We start from the raw sequence: 22,349 nt of genomic DNA, 5'->3' as shown, positions 1-22,349 counted from the left end.
TAAGATAAGAAAAAAAAAAAAAAAAAAAGCTAGTGTAAGATAAGAAACGCTATTTTTTTCTAATTCTAACTTGTTTTCAATTACTATTCTCTTATTATACTTTTTAACTGTCATTTTTCTACCATTTTTTTTCTTCTCAGATATGAGCGATTTATATAATATTATAATTAAGAAGATGCATATCAACAAATGAAAAATGTAATTAATTAGCATAATGTAACGTACAAAAGATTCATATGACATATTAGTTTTCAATACATATTTTTCCTTGAAGGAACAACAAATTAAGTGTGTGCTTTTAGTAGCCCTTTGTAATATAAAATAATATGATGGTTGTCAATATAAATAGGACAACGCAGTGTCCAATAGAGTCCTTCCTACAAAATGGACAGGAATGCGCCACACGAATAACCACAGAGGATCCGGCACAGCACATCACAGCAGTAAAATCCTGAGCGGATTTCAGGATTTTCTGTGGCATAATATGGGAAAAGGGCAAAGAGTCTATTCCAGATCCAGACTATAAATCAAGCCTTAATTAATATGTATTATTAATTGAGACAAGGCTCAGAAAACTATTAGTTTATTTTATTTTATTTATAGGTTAATTAATGTATGCACCACTTGTCCGCTAACAACTGTACTAGAATTAAAACCAAAGTGTATTAATTTGTATCACAATCAGTTGTAAATAACGATTATAGAGTGGAGACAAAAAAAAAAAAAAAAAACTATTGCGAATAGTGTAGCTATGTAAAAGCTATCATACATAATGTTTTTTTTTCAAAATTTATATTCTATATTTCTACTAATTATCAACATGATCAATATTGGAGAATTGAGATAGCAACTACGTGACAACTAATCTATCTATATATATATATATATATATATATATATTTTTTTTTTTTCAATCATGCAAATAAGAAGAAAAAAAAAAGATTGTACATAGTAACATTATTTAATATATAGTTCATACTTCATAGTATTACATATTATAATAGACAGAGAGCCATTAATTTTATAAATGAATGAAGTTAGTAAACCTATTTGAAGTGCATTCAGGGGTTTGTTGGATCTTATGTATAAGTTTCTATAGGCTTGGATACATATTTTTGTGGTTTAAGTTTTAATTTAGATGCACTCGTGCACTGCAACAAATATGCAAAAGCAGAGTAGTGCGGTGGGTCATCATGGACTATGAGTCTATGACCGTCGATTAATTGAAGTTGAACACTTGCTTGCTTGACGTTTAATTGTATGAATATTTATTTTTGTGCTTCAACTCGATCGGTACGAAATTATTTCATTTATTTTAACAATTACATGAAACAATTTTCTTTGTTCTTTCTCATTTGAAACATCTACAATACTACATTGTTTCCTTAAATATATTCCCAGGTAATTTAATTTTGACAAAAAAATATATTAAAATAACTACATCATTCTAAAAAAAATAAGATTACAAATATACTAAATTACTTTTAAATGACTTCCTACAGCTCGAAATTATTTTCAAGATCACGAGAACACGGTATGAAATATGATGTTATAAATTTTAGAAGGTGATATTTATAATTTTGTGGTTTTCGAAGAATATACCCCAAATTTGTCCTTATCAATATCATTCATACTATGTGAGGTTGTTAAATAATATTTTTTTTTACTTAACTTGTTGAAGTATATTTTTTCTGGCCTCCATTAGAAACATAAATGTTATGATCTAAATAAGTCTTACACGCGATCTAAATAAATTTCTTGTGAGCTAATTACTTCTCATATAAATGTCTTATGGACTAAGGATTTTACACGTATAATATTATTATGCTACCTCTAGCTATCTGTATTGCACATTTAACTAATTATTTTTTATTTAGATAATGTATCGCATGTATGTATGTGTGTGTATATATTGCTTAAATGAGATATTTGAGAAAACTAAGTATATATGTTTTTTTATTCAAAATTAGTAAAGTTATCTATATATATCTAATTTCGGATGAATGTGTTACTATAATTCTATAGTGTTGCTATAGTATTTCCATTTTTTTCGTCTGTTCAATTCTTCATTTATAATAAAAAGGTAATTTAGGTGTCTACAATATTTGTATTTTTTTCTTTTAAAATATGAGTAAAATGCAATTTTCAACTAAATGAATAAGTGTAAGTATAATATATGTGAGAGTTCTTATTATTTCTAGTAGTTATGAAGTTATTCAATTTCATTTGTATAGATTATACATAAAGAATTTATATATCTTTCTTTATTTTCTTTTTCATAAAGTCGATTAGTTAAAATAAAAGTCAGTTTTTTTAGAAGAATGCTTCTATCTCTTTTTGAACTTTAGATCTTGTTTAATTTAAAATTAGCAATTTTTATTGAAAGAAAAGTTATCTTGGTAGAAATAGATATTTATAGTTTCTGAAACTATTTTAAATTCATTTTCTATCAAACATATTGTTTAAATATTTTAAGTTTTGAATTGAATTGTAATTTGCAACACACTTTTGTTAATTCATATAATCAAATAAAAATTAATTCACTTAGGATAGTTCATAACAAATGCTTTGAGTTTAGAGTAAGTCACTTTGTGTCTAGCTCTTCTTTTTCTCTCTCTGAAATTAAGAAATTGAATTTGCATGTTTAATAAGGATTTATTTGTAGTTTTGTGCATCTGTTAGAAAGTTTTTAATAACAAATCATTTCTCTTATAAAATTAACTCAACGATTATGTCTCTCTTTTCTTTTTATTTTTTGATGAAAATTTGACTAACTAATATCAATGTATGAAAAATATCGAGAAAAAACGTTCGTTCACAACACACATGACAACGTATGATAAAGCACATAAAATCTCCGTTCATAAATAAAATGTCAATCACGTCAGTAGAGATTGGTTCCCAGTACTTGTTGGGACAATATTCTCTTCCATCATTTGTTGTTGTCCCCCCACCCCCACAAAAGTAAGAAATTACAGTTTAGTCCCTTATCAAAACATCGATTATCATAAAAAGAAAAGTCAAAACATCAGATTGCTCAAATTGACAGTGAGCAATCCGTGATAATAACATCACTTATAAAATCACATGATAATCACATCACTTTTAAAATCAGAGGCGCATTTAGAAATATATAATTCAACTAATTTGAGAAAATCCTTGTCAGTGAGTACCTACTTGTATAATTTTTCAACCAGTGAGAACCTACGGGAATAATTTCAACTTGCTGACAGATGATTTGTCTGTGACTGCCTCCACATTGTCCTAGAGTCAATATTTTAGTGTTTATAAGGGCTAACAGTATAAGTACGGTAAATGATGCAAAGAGTAAAATAACATTGAAATTTATATAATAAAGAGATATTCAATCCTATTACAGAAATGGCTCTCATAAATATCTTTATTCCGGTTGTGGTCCCTAATCAAAGTTCATATTTTGATACTAAAACCAGCTCTCATTTTGTCAATACCATCATATTTCCATCCTTTAAACAAATAGAAATCTTGGATTGTGCTGAAGTGATATGAGTCAACTTGTAATAAATGATAAAAATATCAAAACTAGAATGAAACTCCTCAACACTTGGGACCAACACAGAAATAGGACTAATTCAGGACCTGTTGACTCTTACAATATTGCGTAGCTCTATGTGAACCTCTTTTTTTTTATTTTTGCATCTATTTTTTTGGGTTGGGAGCAAAGAAGAGAGAGAGTATAGTGAGCTTTGTGCTTCCTGTTTGTCACGCTCCAGAAGTGTCATTTGATTAGTCAGTTCCTTAATCTCTTTACTAGCTTGCGTTTTCTCATCCTAAATAAAAAGGCCCAAATTCAGAAAGCTACTTTTTTTTTTGGATTCAACTTTAAGAAAATTCTAATGTCAATATAATACAGGCTCGATGATTAAATTTGAGATCATATTGAGATATTAGCCTAAATAGTTCTTAAACAGCAACACACATAAAATGAATTATTGCTACTTTCTGATTCTATACACCAAATATTAACATATGTGTAAGTAACAAACTGAATTTCTCCAATTTACAGCTAACACCGTAATTTTCATTTTTTTTATCTAACTGTAGCTGAAACCAAACCACTAATCCCAAGTGTAACTCCAATTGTTCTAGAAAGAACCAATCACTCCATAACTTGTTATCTAAAGTAAGAACCTTCCACCAAAACTCTTGTTTGCTTGATTCTAGTTTGATTTAGTACAAATTACAATAATATTAGATGGAACAAAACAGCGAATTTGTTGGATATAGCTTGCAAAAAATAACATGAGAAAAATAAAGAACAAAAAAACAAAAACAAAAAGAAGATAGTAACCTCACCTCAAGTTTAATTTTCTCATGATTGGAGGTCTCGAGTTTAGCTTCGATATCCTTGAGCTTAGTCTTTGCATGGTCAAGCTCTTTTCTTAGAGACTCAATTTCGTGTATGAGAGAAGAGGACGAAAGAATTGCTATCTCATTTTGCATCATCAATAACTAACTACACAATTCTTCTTTCTCAAATTCATTTTGTTCTTTCACCTCAGCATTTTCTTACAAAATTAGAGATAACAAGTTTAAACAAATCTTGTATTTCCTTAAAAAAACCCACAAATAATTGTCATACACATCCATAGCAAAACAAAATGCATTCCATATAATCCTCTTAGTCGAGAGAGTTCCATAAAAACTAAATTACCCTTCTTCCCCATAGATGTGGAAATAAACTACCACAAAAGGGGTGATCTTTATCTCTCTTTAAAGTTTGTACGTGAGTGAAACTGCCTCCTAGACTAAATTATACAATAAACAGAGAGAGTGCCTGTGTGATTCTTGTCATGATAATTCTTGGTTAAAGGTCTCGAACAATGCATCTCCAATGAAAAATATATTGATCAACATATATGTGCATATATAATAGAGAATACAAATTCTTAGTTCAAATTTCCGTCCAAAATTTTTCGTCAACATATATGTGCATACAGAATATGTCGTCAACATATATGCCCAAAATTTTTTGTCAACATATATGGAGTATGTTGTCATCCAAATTTTATGTAAAATTCCTTTCAGCTGGTTATAGATCGTTCTCAACATAAGAGCTATGCTCATTCTCTCAAAAGCTCAAGTTCGAGCAGTAAACCAGATGACAAAGGGAAAGGCCCAGTCTTGCACGATTTACGAGATCTAATGTGTTATTCATGCTGTCGTTCCGACTGTGAGCCATCTTGTTTTGAGAATCACAAAATAATATCAAAAGTGGATTATTGGATTACTAATACACACAAAGCCGACATAAGAAAATTTTCACCTCTTAATGTTACGATTAAATCAGGAAATATAATCATAAACTGCAATGCATCATATGAAAATGGAGGAGTGATGTTTGGCGTAGTTGTCCGAAATTCAGAAATGGAATTTATATCCAATCAGGTATACAAAAGGGACCCTCGATCACAGCTAATTTTCATGAGTACTCTAACTATGATGCGGAAGTGAATGCACTGCATTTTGGAATAAAAATTGGGTTGAAAAATATTAGAGGTGACAATTTTCAAATAGAAATTGCACGGTCAAGCTCTTTCCTTAGAGACTTCATTTTGTGTATGAGAGAAGAGGACGAAAGAATTGCTATCTCATTTTGCATCATCAATAATTGACTACACAATTCTTATTTCTCAAATTCATTTTGTTCTTTCACCTCGTGTCAGCATTTTCTTACAAAATTAGAGATAACAAGTTTAAACAAATCTTGTATGCACTTAAAAAAACCACCAATAATTGTTATACACATCCATAGCAAAAAAAAATAATGCATTCCATATAATCCTCTTAGTCGAGAGAGTTCTATAAAAACTAAATTACCCTTCTTCCCCATAGATGTGGAAATAAACTACCACAAAAAGGGTAATCTTTATCTCTCTTTGTAGTTTATACATGAGTGAAACTGCCTCCTAGACTAAATTATACAATAAAGAGAGAGAGTGCCCATGTGATTCTTGACATGATAATTCTTTGTTAAAGGTCTCCAACAATGTATCTCCAATGAAAAATACATTGATCAACATATATGTGCATACATAATAGAGAATATAAATTCTCAGTTTTTTTCGTGCAAAAATTTTCGTCAACAAATGTGCATACAGAGTATGTCGTCAATATATGTCCAAAAAAGTTCGTCAATATATATGGAGTATGTTGCCAATCCAAATTTCTTGTAAAATTTCTTTCAAGTTATGGATCATCCTCAACATAAGAGCTCAACATAAGAGCTATGCTCATGCTCTCCAAAGCTCAAGCTCTAGCAATAAACCAGATGACAGAGGAAAATATCAGTCTTGCATGATTTATGAGATCTATCGTGTTATTCATGTAGTCATCCCGACTGTGTACCATCTTGCTTTGAGAATCACAAAATAATATCAAAAGATGATTATTGGATTACTGATACACACAAAGCCGACATAGGAAAATTTTCACCTCTAAATGTTACGATTAGACCGGGGAATATAATCGTAAACTGTGATGCATCATGTCGAAATAGAAGAGTGATGTTTGGCATAGTTGTTCGAAGTTCAGAATTGAAATTTATATCCAATCAGGTATACAAAAGGGACCCTCGATCACAGCTAATTTTCATAAGTACTCTAACTATGACGCGGAAGCGGATGCACTGCATTTTGGAATAGAAATTAGGTTGAGAAATATTACATGCGGGACCATTCTTGTATTCAGTGATTGAAAACCAGTTGTTGACTGCTTCAACACTGGAGCAACTAACAGATGTACTGGAACAAACATTCCTCATCCTGAGCGTAGAGGTGCTACTTTTACCCGATTACCTGGATCCGATCCAAAACCGAACCGGATCCGACCCGGAACCGATCCGGATCAGATTAATTTGGATAGGGTATGGTTTAAAAAATATAACTGGTTAAATTATGGGTATGGTTACAAAATTAATAATTTAATATCCGACCCAGATTCGAACCGGAACCGATACTGTAATGGGTAGGATATGAGTTTCATTTAATTATCCAACCCATAACCGAACCCGACCCGATACCTGTATAAATACCCGATAAAACATATATTAATAACTATTAATATATAAAAATACAACTTTGCATATTAATTTTTGCATAAGCCGTGGTGAGTCTAGTACTTTTTTGAATATGAGAAAATAGAATGCAGTGACATATTCGCTATGTTCATACACATAGATGGATGCCAAATTTATTCCTTCTATAACAGCCGCATTAAATTTTTAAATAAAATTTATCACTATGGATACATCCTTCAATATTTGTCTTGATATCCTCTACATAATAATGAAAATTTATTGCTCTCATTGATATGTCATTTCTACAAATTATTAGTATTCCATTCATAGATTTTTTGAACCATAGAAAATGAAATCGTCATCTCTAATATTTTACTTTTTAAAAATTATATCTCTTCTTCAATATTTTTTTTTTCAAAAGTTATTTTCTCTCCATCCTCTTGATTTTTTTTGTGACATATACCCGCTCCGAATCCGGAACTGCCTCGTATTCGAACCAGACCCGATAATCTACAAACAAGTTGTGAGTATATATCTACCCGAAACCGAAAGACTGGATCCGAATTATCTACGGGTAGATAAATACCCGGATCCGAACCAGACCCGAATTGAAACAGATAAATGTATGGATCGAAATTTGGACCCAAATACTTTTAGGATACAGGTCCAAATAAATTACAGTCAAGGGACAAAAAATGCGGGCGGATATCGACACGTTGAATGCAACGGTACGTATATGGACAAATTAATTCCCTGTCCCATTCTTCTAAATTCTAATGGAGATCGATCGACATATTGATTTTTGCTAGTTAAATAATTAGACGGATACGTATCGTATTCAGGGGTGCAGTAGGGGTGTGAATAGGGGTGCAAACGGATCGGATATTATTCGATTGTATTCCGATCCGTATCCGAAAATTAGATACATGCATGCATAATGATTGTTGGTGATATATATGGAGGCCAAAATGTGGGGGCACTGTAGCAGTATCAAATCAATACCCGTACGTAGTAATATATATATAATTAATTAAGTAGCTAGTGCTTCGATCGGTTGTGAATTTGGGATTTAATTTGAACCAAAACTGAGATAGAGAATTAGAGATCGATCGATGGAGTACTTTCATAAGTACCGCAGGCATCTCAAGGATTCGCCGCAGACCCAAAATTCTACTGCTCAAGGTACGTAAATACCATAATATATTTTATAAGATTTTAATTAAGAGTTTCTGTTTTCAATTAATATTGTTGGTTTGCTATATAGCTTATTTAGATTTTTAAATTAAGAAACATCCAGGGATACAGAGCAAATCAAATTCTTCTTCAGCTGAGATTCCAGTAGTGGTTTCGATTTTAGTGGTGGTCATGATATGTTGCACATGCTTCTATTTTATATACTGTTGGAGATGGAGAAAAAGAAACGGTACGTAAGACTTAATAATTACTACTGCCTTCTATATTAATTTATATATGGATCGGAATTACAATAAAAGTATGTGATATCATGGAACTCGATCGATCGATCATGAGCTTAATTAGGAAATATACCTACCTAGCTACTTATGTGTCTTATTTACATGTACATCTGTTTTTTTTTCTTTTCAAATAACAGAAATAATATAATAGAAAAAAAGTAACAAATATATATTGCTATTTTGTTTACTTCATGCATGCATAATTAAATATATAGCAATAGAAAAAGAGTAACTAATATATATTACTATTTTTCTGACTTGGTTAATTGTATGATCAACACATGAACAATGTCTAATTTGTTTTGAAAAAATAAATTACAGTCAAGGGACAAAAATAAAATATGAAGTAGGACAGAAATACAAGGAATTAAGGTACAAATTTCCCCTGCCTATATATGAAAAGGCTGAGAAACCAAAGCGAAGAGCTTCTTACCAGAATTTCTTTTACCGTGAATAAATTTACAAACGTGCTCCTGTGTCATATGCAAAGGCTGAGGATTCAAAGAGAAGAGTTTATCAGTGATCATGTAATTTGCTTCTGTCATGTAGCTAGGTTGATCAATCTCCGGGTTTATGATGAAAAATTACAAATGATTTTCTACAATTTTGTTTTTCCATGTGTGTCTACTACGGATCAATTTTGGATCGAGACACTGTTTAGATATTATTATATCAGAATTTCTGCTATTTGGACAAATACTGGTATTTAATTCAAGATCTTCTCTTAGTTTCCTTCCGTTTTGCGAATAAATATATTAGCTCAGCTGGGTCTGACCATGCTTATAAAATTCTTTTGATATAGTTGCTTAATTAGAAATCCATATCCGTCCGATGATCACATACTATACGGTTATTTACAACATTGTTCACAAGTATGTTGTACACCCCGTACCCTGGACCTGGAGTATGGAGTCTGGAGAGGTAGCTGAGACTAGCTGTGGTACCCTGGACCTGGAGTATATATGGAGTCTGGAGAGGTAGCTGAGACTAGCTGTGGTACCCTGGACCTGGAGTATATATGGAGTCTGGAGAGGTAGCTGAGACTAGCTGTGGTACCCTGGACCTGGAGTATATATGAAGTCTGGAGAGGTAGCTGAGACTAGCTGTGGTAGGGACAATTGAAACGAGAGAGTCGTCATGCAGGAGTCCTTTAAACAACTAATGAGTAATACATGCTTAATTGGTCTCTTGGGCTGTGGGCTGTGGGCTGTGGGCTGTGGCTCAAATTAATTAATTCATGAATTCTCGCCTGGGTTGACAAATCCAAGAGGTCAATTTACTGGATTCAAATTAATTCAAATGGGCTTCTTTTCGGTTAGTCTCGGTCTATGTAGTCTATAATCATGACAGTGGGCCCATCTATAGTTTACATCCTTCAAACCGAGTCCATTCAGACCCCCCCATATTAAATCCCCAAGCCAAATTTGGGTGTCTGTCACCGACATGTGGACCCCCTCATATTAAACCGAGTCCATTACAGCTTTATGGTATTTTTGACAATTTTTTTTATCTTCTCTTAGGTAAGAAAAGTTGTAATGTTATCTTCCTCTTAATTGGTGAAACTATTGCTGATTCTTAGATTTTGACATTTTGTAATCATTTATATATGTTAATTAAAAGCGAAAGGTGCCCTTCTATAAGATACTAATTAATTGTGTACCAATAATATTTCCATTACATGCTTAATGCTTAATTTGACTGTGTAAGATGAGCACAAGGCTTTGTTACAACTAACAATCACATATTTGCTTCTTTTGCTAATTTGCTTACATTTCAGTTTGAAGCAAAAGAAACAATTACAACATTAATTGATTTGTTACTGATAATCATTAATCAATGGTACTGTAAAAACAATTTTAAAGAAACTTAAGGTGCATATGTAGGGAGAGAATAACTTTTTCCGAGGTGTACATAATGCCATTTTAATTGAATTATAAATTATTTACGTATAAATATATTTAATTGAATTACATTGAAATCTTACATGTAATTAAATATTTTGGATAAGATTCCAAGGTTTGACACAATTGAATTACAACTTGCTCAATATCATTGAACACCTCATCATTTATCATATCATATTTTGCTCATTTGCTACTAGCACCACCATCAGTTTCAGCAAAATATTTCACTTTGTAGCATACTGTGTAGTGAATAACAGTGTAAGAGAGCTTTGGGAGAGTTGTTCAACTAATTAAAATAAGTAAATTTTAAAAAAGGTCTCTGTTGCTCGTTCTATTGTAAAATAGTTTATTTTTAAGATTTTTTTCTAACCACCTGTGCTGCCGCTTCATTCTCTCGTTGTATTGTAAAATCAATTGATTTAATTAGTCTCAAGCAAAATATTTCAATTTGTAGCATATTGTGTAGTGAATAACAGTGTAAGAGAGCTTTGTGAGAGTTGTTCAACTAATTAAAATAAGTAAATCTTGAAAAGGTGAATAACAGTGTAAGAGAGTTTCAACTAATTAAAATAAGTAAATTTTGAAAAGTTCTCCGGTGTTCAACTAATTAAAACAACAAGGATGATGTGGGCGATTCAAAGTAACCTCTAATAAAATGTTTATAGCTAGCTTGTCGTTATTAAATAAAAAAAATAAAAAAAGTAGATTTAAATAAATTGGAGGGTAAAGTCGCAATTAAGCAAAAAGGTAAATCGAGGGAAAGCGAGGGAAAGAAACATTGGGCGTAATAAACTGAGAACAAATTGGGGGAACTGTGAGAGAGGTAGGGAGAAAAAGAGATGGCATTAAAATCGAAACGGGAGATTGAGAGGGAGAGAGCGAAAGGGAATGAAGAGAGGCTTCCGCCAGAGAAAGGGAAGTCTGTATTCTTTGATTTGCTCGATTCCTTCAGCTACACCGGCAGTAGCAGCAGCAGCGGAAGAGGAAGTGGAAGAGGTCCTTGTTGGATTCCTTCCCTCTCTGTAATTACTAATAACAGGAAACCCACAACTCCCATTCCCCCATCCACACCCTCATCTCTCAAACGTTCACGCCCAATTCCTTTTACCAACAAACCCAACAAGGAGCCACGCCATGATCTGCCAATGGAACCCAAGAATCCACACAACCTGCACCATGGTGATATTTCATCTGGTGTTTGTGCTCTCAATGTCAACAAAGTCAGAAAATCATTTTATTTTACCAACAAACCCAACAAGAAGCCACACACCTCAATTTATTTTACCAACAAACCCAACAAGAAGCCACACACCTCAATTTATTTTACCAACAAACCCAACAAGAAGCCATGTCATCATCTGCCAAAGGAAGCGGCAGCTGCTCCACCCCCACCCATAACAGCTGCTGTCAAGAAACCACGCAAGCCGCATGATGGTGATACTTCATCTGGTGCTTGTGCTGTCAATGTCAACAAAGTGAGAAAATCACACAACCTACCCAAGGCTGCTGTGGCTCTCAATGTCAATGTCAAGACAGTGACAGTGAAGAAGAAAACAACTCAGCTGACGGTTGCTGAGAAAAGGTCAGAGGCTTACCGCAGGGTGCCTCCTGATTTCAACTTTAAGCCACCTCGTTCGTGTCATCACCTCATTCAAGAGGATCACACTTTTGATCATTGGAGGGTCCTTGTCATCTGCATGTTACTTAATATGACCACCGGAAAACAGGTATATGCATAAAAAATTCATATGCTCATTTTTCTCTTTGGCATTTCATCAAACACCTTGCTTGCATCGATCAATTTGGAGGAACCCATTATCGACCTATATTAGACAAAAAGAAATAATCGTAACATCGATCGGTCAAACTAATAATGCTATAAATTGATAAATAGGTTAAGAAAGTAGTACAAGACTTCTTTGTTCTATGTCCCGATGCTGAGACTACAACAAAAGTTGACACACAACAAATTCAGAATGTGATTTCCACTCTGGAATTGCACAATAAGCGTGCTCACATGATTAAACGCCTCTCAGAAGAGTATTTAAGGCCTGATTGGACTCACGTCACTTCTCTCCATGGCATTGGAAAGTAAGCTTATCTTATCTATTGTACTCTTAACTAATCTTTCTATGAGGTGGCATGTGGGTGAATAATTTATTTTTGCTTTTCAGGTATGCAGCTGATGCATATGCAATATTTTGCACTGGAAAGGGGGCAGATGTGAGACCCCAAGATCATAAGTTGGTTGCTTATTGGAACTCTATTTATGGCAATGACATCAGCTCTGATGCCCCCATGTAAGCGAAGGGGCTGATTATTGTATTTTGGGTTTTTGTGTGGTTTGGTTTGGCTTTGTGTAAGTATAGGTTCTCGGGTTTTATATTAACAAAGAAAAGGAAGTTCAGGCTATGTTGTTAATTTTGATATAGTTGAAGAAATATTTAACCTTTCACAATGGAGAAGTTTAAAAAAAAAATGATCTCCTTTTTTACTTCGAATAGAGATCAGAAGCTTTTTTTTCTGACTCACATAACCATAATAAAATAAAATAAAAAAATAACATGGACCCTAGATCACTGTGTATATTAGATTGTTGTTGTACCTAGATCTTGTAATCAACATATACGCACCATAGTTTGTTAAGACTATTCAAATATTCAATATACTATGGTTACAGATAATTTTTCCGTAAAATAAGGATCCAAGTCTCATCATCTTTTATATACATGACATATATATGAAAGTTGTTCAATTAATGAATTATAAAAGCCATGCAAGTAAATTTGAAAACATGGTGACATTTTGCCTCAATCTAGTATTGTAAGAGTAACACTAGACTTGGTGTACTTATAAATTGTCTTTGTTTCAGTTTAACTGAGAAAAGTTGAGAGCAACGCTGGATAGTGCAAGCATGAATTTCTATGCATTAGTTTCACTGATTAGATTTATTGATCTATCTTGATCCAACTTTCTACCCTTTTAATGGCTAAATATGCTATTATGACAGTTTATCAAGCTATCTGTCATGGTAATTCTGAAACTTTATAACATTATTTAGTATTAGTAAACCTCCTTGAAAAATCCAAGTTTTGTTCACTTTAGTACTTCACTTAAAAACTAAATAAAAATCAGTAAAACAGAAAACATATCAGCACAACTGGTACATTAGTTTGGTACTTTCCATTAGTTGGGAGCAAAATTGTCAATATTTACAAAAATGCCAAAGGAGGTTGGTTATCAGCTGCAAATATGTGAATTGCTGGTTTATGTTCAAATATTGGGCATTATTTGCAAGGTCTCAATTTTTTTTTTTTTTATTGAAGGTCCCATTTTTAAAATAGCTTACATTTTTTTTTGCTTTCCAAAGGACTTGTTTATTTTCAATTGAGTGATTCAGTTTTAAGAAGCTATCCTCTGCTTGCAGTAGCAGCAGCATCAATTGAAGGCACAGAACTTTGTGTCACTGTTCTATGCCTTGAGATTTCAGATTTTTTTAGTGTAGTTCAAGGTTGGATATTGACATGATAAAGAAGTTGAGAAGATAGAATATCATTTGCTAATTGCTATGAGGACAATATAACAAGGCACTATTTTCATGTGAAATTGCTTGATGATTCTCTGCCTGAGAATTGGCATGGTATCTGGATTTTGTTGCGAGAAAATGAGATTTTGATTGGGTATGAAATTCTTTATTTCCAATTATGCTCCTGAATGGTGGCTATTTACATGTGCATGTCCTTCATTTCTCTCTCCACTTTGATGGGCATTGAGAGTTTGAAAAAAAATGCATATGAAATAATTTACATCAATGGATATTTGACAACACCTTTTGTTGTTAGATGGTAAAGCTTTTTGAGAGAGGTTTGATTCCATGTTCCAACTACCCTGAGTTTTGGATTCGGTACATGGTGGCAAAGAAATTGTCAATTATGCCCATGGTCGCTCGCCCCCATTCTTCCATAAGGTAATTTTATTTTCTCAAAATAGTTAATGTTAGTTGCATGGGGGTTAGTGCAGGTATTAGGGTTAGTTTGGGGATTGAGCATTAATTTGTTACCAAACACTATACCAGGGATTTTGTTGAAACATCAGTTGGCACTGTATCGATACAAAGTAAGCATGCTGATGTCACATGTCTTTTGTGCTACCTGTTGTAAGAGAATTAGCTAGATGAGAAGCACATCATATTTCATACTAATTTTGTTAGTAATATTTAAATTTTACCTCTTTCCAAGGCCCAGACAGTGGTCTTATAAATAGGTACAGTGTAAACTATCATTCTGTCCTTTGTCCATTTTTTGTTAAATTATTTTGCAGTTTTCCTCTTTTGAAATATGGATTGCTTTTTGTGGAATAACGTAAGGCAGGATGTAATTGAAACCAATAACTTGTTCAATTTTGTTTTAGATTTGACCAAGAAAGATGTTTCCATGCCCCTTCTGTGACTGTGCCTTACTTTTCTTTTTTGCTTTTGTTTTCTTTTTACTTATTTTCATTATCCTTTTTTATATCAGGTAAATATCAAGGGTGCTTTCAAGTGATATATATGAGAATGAAATTGAAATTTGCTGTTTAGGAAAAGAATGTTGAAGGGTGCTTTCAAGTCTTTACATTGAAGGGTGCTTTCAAGTCTTTACATTGAGGGTCTGATCAGAACCACCAATTCTCTTTCAAAATGAGAAACGGAATTTGAAGTTTCCGATAATTCTCTGATAGGATCAGTCGACAGGAGATCGATCCCCAAACTGGTGGGAAGGTGGAGATTTGCTGGTGGCAAGGTAGAGATTTGGAGCGTTCACCGAAGAGAAGGTGAAATTGGTAGGTAACGGGAAGCTGGTAAGGTGGTCAAGGGGGGCATCCAGAGAGTTTTGAGGTAATATTCTAGTTAACAAAAAATCAAACTAAATGTGGATTGACTTGGTAGGCAATTGAAAAACATAAAATTGGGACTACTGGTATGATAAGAACTTGCAATACCCAAGGCCAAAGGACTAATATTTGCAGCACCGACACAGTCACAGGCATTCATCACACTAAATTAAGGGTGGATCAACCGAAGGAGGATTATCGAGGATGATAGGCCAAGAAGTTATGCACTGCCCCTCTTCTCTTCTCTATTGTAAGTACACTTAATTGAATAATGAAACTGGTAGTGAGTTGAACTGTTGGAAATTAGACAATTGTTTAATTTTGTTAGACAAGCTTTTCTTACAATTTTCTTAAAGTTAAAATTGTTTAATAAAAAAGGTGGATGTCATCATTCCATTGTAACTCAGCCTGATCTGAACCGGGTTAACTCAATCCGACACATTAGAACTCTACCAAGTACATGATAATGCAAATGTCTCCTTTAAGAACTAAACTTTAGATTATAGGTGGTTATTTAGTTTAATTGAGAGCACCAGTAACCATTAAATCTTAACTTGAATTTAACAGATTTAAATTTAGAAGAATGGAAGAATCTCCCCATAAGCTCCATTCGATGTTGCGGCTATAGGAATATCCAGACAAATACATTTTTCAGCCGGTTGATGGTGTCACTGATTCTATTCTTCAAATTAACCGAGCAGATGGATCCATGGAAACAATAAGTATCTTTTTTCTTTTTTATTTTGCACTTTATGAATGTTGCCATTAAACTGAATTCCAAGTATACATTACCCACAAGATATGAAAAAAATAATGGAATTCTGGAGCTATACAGATACAATAGTAGTATATGTAAAACTTGTAGTTGATCCTCTTCATTTTACGGGGCTTTTATTCTTAGTATTATACATTTTTTATTTGTTGAGCAATGTTGTAACACTTTTAGAAAAATTGAGTGCTCTGAATTTTAAGGAATTATGAAATTGGGTGCAGGAGAGATACCGCAGCACACACCAGCACACACCAGGGAACTGTGTATGGTGTGGTTGGAATGATTAGACTCTTAATTGGTAATTTACATCTTCCCTATAGAGACCTAGTTTTTCTTTGTATTATATTACTAGTATGTTAACAACCAAATGGGCCAGACCATATAATAAATTTCGAATTACCAGTAAAATAATGCAACTTTCATGTCAATACCATACCTACTAAATGCCACACCTATGCATGGATAGTTTACTGTCAGCCTAGCTACAAGTACCTGTTAATTTAATTTGCTGGTCACTTGTGCGATTTTCTTTATTTTTTGTTAGTTACTTCTTTTGCAACTTCAAGATATTATCATCCAAACCAGAATCATTTTACCTCAAATTCTGGTACCACTACTAATCAATATGCCAGTGCAGAGGCAACAAAATAATTTCAACATGGCAGCAACATATATTTAAATGTTTACAAAATATTTGCTTGTGCAAAAGTAACAAGCAACAACAAAATATATATATTTGTTTCAAATTTAAACAACAATTAGGAGGATTGTCTCATTTTCTTCTTTCCAAATTCTCAATTTCTCACCACATTGTTGGATTTGGATGAAGAGCCTACAACATTCTTTTGCTTCTTGTCTAGAGAACCTGCTGCTGGTGCTGCTAATTGTTTTTATTTTCCGTTTCCTTTTCCTTTTCCATTTCTTTTTGGTGCCATGCCTTTTAGACTTTAGCTTGTTTGTTTTCTTTCTTATGAATTACAAATGGAATGGAGGCGGAGGAGAAACTAAGAGCTGAAGAGAACATTAAATAGTAATTTTTCTCCTTGAATTAATTTACCCTCACCACCATTATTTCATCTCCTATACGTAATTAATTAACGATGCGTTATGTTATGATTGGCGTCAGGCGTCAGCGGCAGTGTGATTAGATTAGTAGTATAGTCTATTAGTCTATAGGAGCATATTAATTACTAGTTTTTGGGAAGCCACTAGGGGTGTTCATTGGGTCCGGTTTATTCGGTTTTGAACCGAACCGAATTGGTTTTGGTGGTGATATTGAAGTCAGTTTGTACTTTCTTTTGAATTGCTAAAATTTTAAGATTTATTTTTTAAGTGTTAGAATTATGGACCGTTTAATTTTGTAAAGATTTTTTATATTACTAAAATTTAAAAAATATACAGATTTATAAAATTTATTTTGCTATAATTTTTTTTTCATTCTTTTATAACAATTGTTCATTTTTGGTACCATATTCACTAGAAAGAACATCGTCATAATTTTTTGTAAAGACTCTTTAGAAAAATAAAAGAAATCTGATATTTTAAAGTATCAAATTAAACTTCGATCCAAACGAGCATGCGTTAAATTTTAACTATAAAACCAAAAAAAAAATTCTGAAAAAAATGACGTACATATAATTCTTAAAGTACTTAAATTTATGAAAAAAAAAACAATAGAAGTATCCAAAAATAATTTAGGAAGTATGAAAAAATATACTGAAACGTATTCTTTCAGTTGAGTATGCAAAACATAAAAATAAAAATAAAAATAAAAATAAATTAAAATCAAGTGACAAGTGAGCATTCAAATTACAAGATACAAGTTCTTGCATTTAAATAAACTTATATAATAAAAGTAAAGTTTAGAAAGTTTACATAATCCCTTCCAAAACAATTATTTTTTCAGTCATAGAGGTTACGCGGGGCTAACTACATGTATAGGCATAGCTTGTTGTCTGACAGCATGAAATTAAAGCCGAAATTTTTATAAATATTCAAATCAAATAACAAATTACGGAATCTACCCTGTTTTGCAATGAAATTCGAAAAATACCCAATCCGGTTATCCAATAACCGGATTTAATACAAATGTCCGGTTACCCACTCCCCGGACTAAAAAAAACAAATCCGGTTAATGGTTAACCGGATTTGTGCATTTTTTTTTTTTTTTTAAACAGAAATTTTTTATTTTTTGTATTAAAATATTATAAATGTTGAATATATTTCTTTAAAAATAGATGGAATACAATATAATTTAATTTATTAGAAAGACTGCAACAAATAACCCGGATCAATATTTTTCAGATCGGATTTTTCGCGGCTGTAAGAAAAATTAATATATTTCTTTATGTGTTATTGAAAAAAAAAAAATAATTAGATTCTGAGTTATTGATCCGGTTCAAAAGTCACTTCTAGGTAATCCAGAAAATATTGTGACTTTTCTAGTACATTTAATTTATAAAATATTGATCCGGGTTATTTGTTGCAGTCTTTCTAATAAATCAAATTATATTGTATTCCATCTATTTTCAAAGAAATATATTCAACATTTCTAATATTTTAATACAAAAAATAAAAAATAATAAAAAATTTATGTTTTCAAAAAAAAAAAAAAAATGCACAAATCCGGTTAACCATTAACTGGATTTGTTTTTTTGAGTTCAGGGAGTGGGTAACCGGACATTTGTATTAAATCCGGTTATTGGATAACCGGATTGGGTATTTTTCGAATTTCATTGCAAAACAGGGTAGATTTCGTAATTTGTTATTTGATTTGGATATTTATAAAAATTTCGGAAATTAAAGCAATAGAATGTCATACTCTAGCTGTACTTCTAACTGAGTATTGACTCGATGAGTTAGAAGTCATTTGTTCGCTTTGCGAGAAGGAAATGCCATTTACTCTACATATTAAAATTAACATATAAAAATAATTCTAACAAATCATTCTAATCTAACATATCATATTAAAATCAAAATAAATTCGAATTTAAAAATAAATCTAACATAACATATCTAACATATTTATAAATAAAATCTAACCTATCAAAAAAGAGATCTAATTATCTAACATATTCAAAAATAAATCTAACATATTTATAAATAAAACCTAACCTATTAAAAAATAGATCTAATTATCTAACATATTCAAAAATAAATATAACATATTTATAAATAAAATCTAACCTATTAAAAATAGATCTAATTATCTAACATATTCAAAAATAAATCTAACATATTTATAAATAAAATCTAACCTATTTAACATTCAATTTAAATTCTAAATTTCTCTACAAAAATAAATCTAACATAATATTTAAATTTTAAATTAATCTACAAAAATAAATATAACATTCAATTTAAATTCTAACATTCTCTACAAAATCTAACAAAAATAAATTTAAGTCAAAGAAATTGTAACATAAAATAAATTTAACATTCAATATTTCAATTTAATTTTAAATTACTTACTCTACAAAATCTAACAAAAATTAATTTGACATAAACTAAATCTAACCTTTAAATCTTGCAAGAAAATCTAGTGGGAGGTGCCGAACTTCGTAATTCCATTTTTGTCTTTGTGGAAATAAATTTGCAACTATATCTTTTTTTTAATAATGAAATTAAAATTTGATGTGAAAATGTACGGTTTGAGGGGTTAATTTATGAATTTTTTTTTTTTTTGGGAGGGAATAGGGAGCCTTTTTTTTCAAAAAAAAAATTTGAATTCTAGGGGTTGGAGGGGATCCCAGGCGAGTCGGGTCAGGGTTGGGACGGGTTTAGTCGGGTCGGGTCCGGTTCAGTTTGCGGGTTGGAATGGGTCCGGTTTAGCACGCGTTGGCTAAAAAATCTTGAACCGGACCCGTGTCTAGCAAAGAGATGGTCCGGTCCGGTCCGGTATGAGTCCGGTTCACGGGTTGGCCGGTCTGATCATGGACCGGACGGGTTTTATGACAACACTAGTACACATACATATCATGTTGGAGGATTTCAAAGTTTGACCCAGCTCAATTCTTAACAAAAAAAACAAAAACAAAAATAGTAAAAATAATTTGAAAATATAAGCATGACTTGTTATCATATTTTTGATATATGGATCACATGATGTCGGACGAAGCGCGGGAATAACATCCCTTTCCATTTTCCAATGTAAGAAGCGCGGGCATAATCATAAATGAAATCCAATATTTCTATTTCCGTCGTGTCCTCTAATCCAATATTTATTCACTAAACCCTGCTACTCCTAGTCCTAGCTAGCGAAGCCATGGATCAGGATCAAGCTCCAAGTATTGTTGATTACGAAAAGTACAGGGAGGAGAGGATCAAGTCCAACATGGAGAGAATGCGGCAGCTTGGCCTTCTCAATCTCTCACGCCATCTCAACACTACTGCTAGTGCTAGTGCTTTCCATCAAACCCCTACTAAATCTAAAATCCCCACAGATGAATCGAAGAAGAAGAAGAAGAAGAATAAGAATAAGAAGGTTGAACATCTAACCCCTCCCTTGCCTTCTAGGCGCTCATCCAGGTATCTATGATTTTGGCTCTTTTAAGACTTTTTCTCAATAAACCCCTCAAAGATAGATTAATTAAAAGTAATCAAGTACAAGCTAGCGCCACATCTTACATGAATACGTACCTATTTTGGTCATTTTAATTTGTTTTAATCCTCTCTAACAAACAACTAATTAATGTTAAACAGCAAATACTAAAATTAAAAACTTCATTCATTGGTCTCCTCCTAATAGAGGAGATGTATCACTAACTATCAAATGCAAATGAAAAATTAACTTGTCAATTAAACTCTTTAGGTACAATGAAAAAGGCATCATCACACATTCACACTCTTCGTCTTTGGTGATGCATGCTTACTGTAGAAGCCACAATTACTACTTGTGTGCATATATAGAACCAACATCATTTTAAATTTTCATTATGTATAAAACTAATAGGTTGGAAAATATGGCGCATGTTAACTACACCGAAGCCCGTGGCAAGAAGAGCCATGAAAAATCTGATCATGTAGTGGTGATTGAAGAATTGGACGGGAGAGGAGAGTTGTACACTGAAGAGCATGAGAAATTGCTTGGTTCATGTGAGGTGCCATGGACTCTGTTTGTGGATGGATATGATAAGAACAAGAAGCGCATTTATGATTCACTCAAAGGCAAAACCTGTCACCAATGCAGGTACTGCTTACTTGAGAGTTGAGAAAGAGACTCAAGCCTCAATTTAATTGATATAATTAGTGACTTCATTAATTAAAATCGTAATTAATAATTATTTTCAGGCAGAAGACTATGGGTTATCATACCAGCTGTTGCAAATGCCAACTTGTGAAGGGTCAATTTTGCGGAGATTGTCTTTATATGAGGTGACTTACGAATTAGTTCACCAACTTTTCAATACATATACATCCTATCTTGTTTGCCAATTTGTAATTGCCTTATTTTATTTTATGCAGTAAGTATATATTTCAATCGTAATCGTATTCAATTATTGTTAATGCAATTAATACAGATATGGTGAAAATGTTTTAGAAGCAATTAAGAAGCCTGACTGGATCTGTCCAGTTTGTAGGGGCATTTGCAATTGCAGCCTATGTAGGCTTAAAAAAGGATGGAAACCCACTAGAACTCTCTATAACAAGGTAACTTAGTTATGATTCCTTGCTGAGCCTGAGATTGATGTTGTAAATATCATAAATAATTAATTGTCTTGCCTAATAATGCCTATGTAGGTTGTGAATCTTGGATACAAATCAGTGGCACATTATCTGATCCAAACTCGTCAGAAGCCATCCAATTCTAATTCTGATTCAGAAATCAAAGCTGCCATGTCAGATAGCACAGAAGCTGCCAAAGAAAAAGAACCTGAATTGATTATATCAGATGAGAAATTAGGAGATGAGAGTAGTGGTATTAATGATTAAGAGAAAGAAAGGAAAGGGGCATGCTGGTAATCTATTTTTTTCTGGTTCCATTGCCACTAGGCTTAGAAGACGTCTTTACTAGGTTAGGACAGAGATCAGCTTGCATTTGCATTGCATATTTTGGAGTTTGATTTTGTGTTTTGAGCAACAATTAGCTAGCTAGGGTCAAAATGAAAACCAGTTGTTAATGGATTTCATTTTCTAGGTATATATGTTGCCGATCCAATTGATACAACAACTAGCCTGAAATGATGGCTAGTAAAGCTCATGTGTGCTCTGCTCTATAAAGTATATAGACTCTGCATGCATATGCATCAATTACGATATTTTTACATTTA

The 22,349-nt window shown here is 32.5% G+C and overlaps 2 protein-coding genes and 1 long non-coding RNA gene across 3 annotated transcripts; all 3 read left to right on the top strand.

The window, feature by feature from the left end:
• Positions 1-11,230: 11,230 nt before the first annotated feature.
• On the top strand, positions 11,231-12,863 carry LOC144554788 (uncharacterized). Its single transcript, XM_078303137.1, has 3 exons — positions 11,231-12,163; positions 12,331-12,527; positions 12,611-12,863. Exons 1-3 carry the CDS (start codon positions 11,276-11,278, stop codon positions 12,738-12,740), a joined length of 1,215 nt encoding a protein of 404 aa, XP_078159263.1. The 5' UTR covers positions 11,231-11,275; the 3' UTR covers positions 12,741-12,863.
• Positions 12,864-15,166: 2,303 nt separating this feature from the next.
• Positions 15,167-16,833, top strand: LOC144554789 (uncharacterized). Its single transcript, XR_013511751.1, has 4 exons — positions 15,167-15,312; positions 15,455-15,558; positions 15,876-16,030; positions 16,302-16,833. It is a non-coding gene; the product is annotated as an uncharacterized LOC144554789 (long non-coding RNA).
• A 3,508-nt stretch (positions 16,834-20,341) lies between these two features.
• Positions 20,342-22,011, top strand: LOC144554430 (uncharacterized). The gene is made up of 5 exons (XM_078302749.1): positions 20,342-20,607; positions 21,032-21,268; positions 21,370-21,453; positions 21,600-21,729; positions 21,820-22,011. Exons 1-5 carry the CDS (start codon positions 20,345-20,347, stop codon positions 22,009-22,011), a joined length of 906 nt encoding a protein of 301 aa, XP_078158875.1. The 5' UTR covers positions 20,342-20,344.
• Positions 22,012-22,349: the final 338 nt, after the last annotated feature.

Source organism: Carex rostrata, chromosome 5 (genome assembly GCF_964058835.1).
Source record: "Carex rostrata chromosome 5, lpCarRost1.2, whole genome shotgun sequence".
NCBI classification, from domain to species: Eukaryota; Viridiplantae; Streptophyta; class Magnoliopsida; order Poales; family Cyperaceae; genus Carex; species Carex rostrata.
This window is presented reverse-complemented; position numbering and strand designations above follow the sequence as displayed.

Coding starts and splice junctions, on each gene's coding strand:
- LOC144554788 (XM_078303137.1), top strand. CDS start 11,276: ATGGCATTAAAATCGAAACGGGAGATTGAGAGGGAGAGAGCGAAAGGG. Junction 12,164..12,330: donor ATATGACCACCGGAAAACAG/GTATATGCATAA, acceptor ATTGATAAATAG/GTTAAGAAAGTAGTACAAGA. Junction 12,528..12,610: donor TCTCTCCATGGCATTGGAAA/GTAAGCTTATCT, acceptor TTTGCTTTTCAG/GTATGCAGCTGATGCATATG.
- LOC144554430 (XM_078302749.1), top strand. CDS start 20,345: ATGGATCAGGATCAAGCTCCAAGTATTGTTGATTACGAAAAGTACAGG. Junction 21,269..21,369: donor AAAACCTGTCACCAATGCAG/GTACTGCTTACT, acceptor AATTATTTTCAG/GCAGAAGACTATGGGTTATC. Junction 21,730..21,819: donor CTAGAACTCTCTATAACAAG/GTAACTTAGTTA, acceptor ATGCCTATGTAG/GTTGTGAATCTTGGATACAA.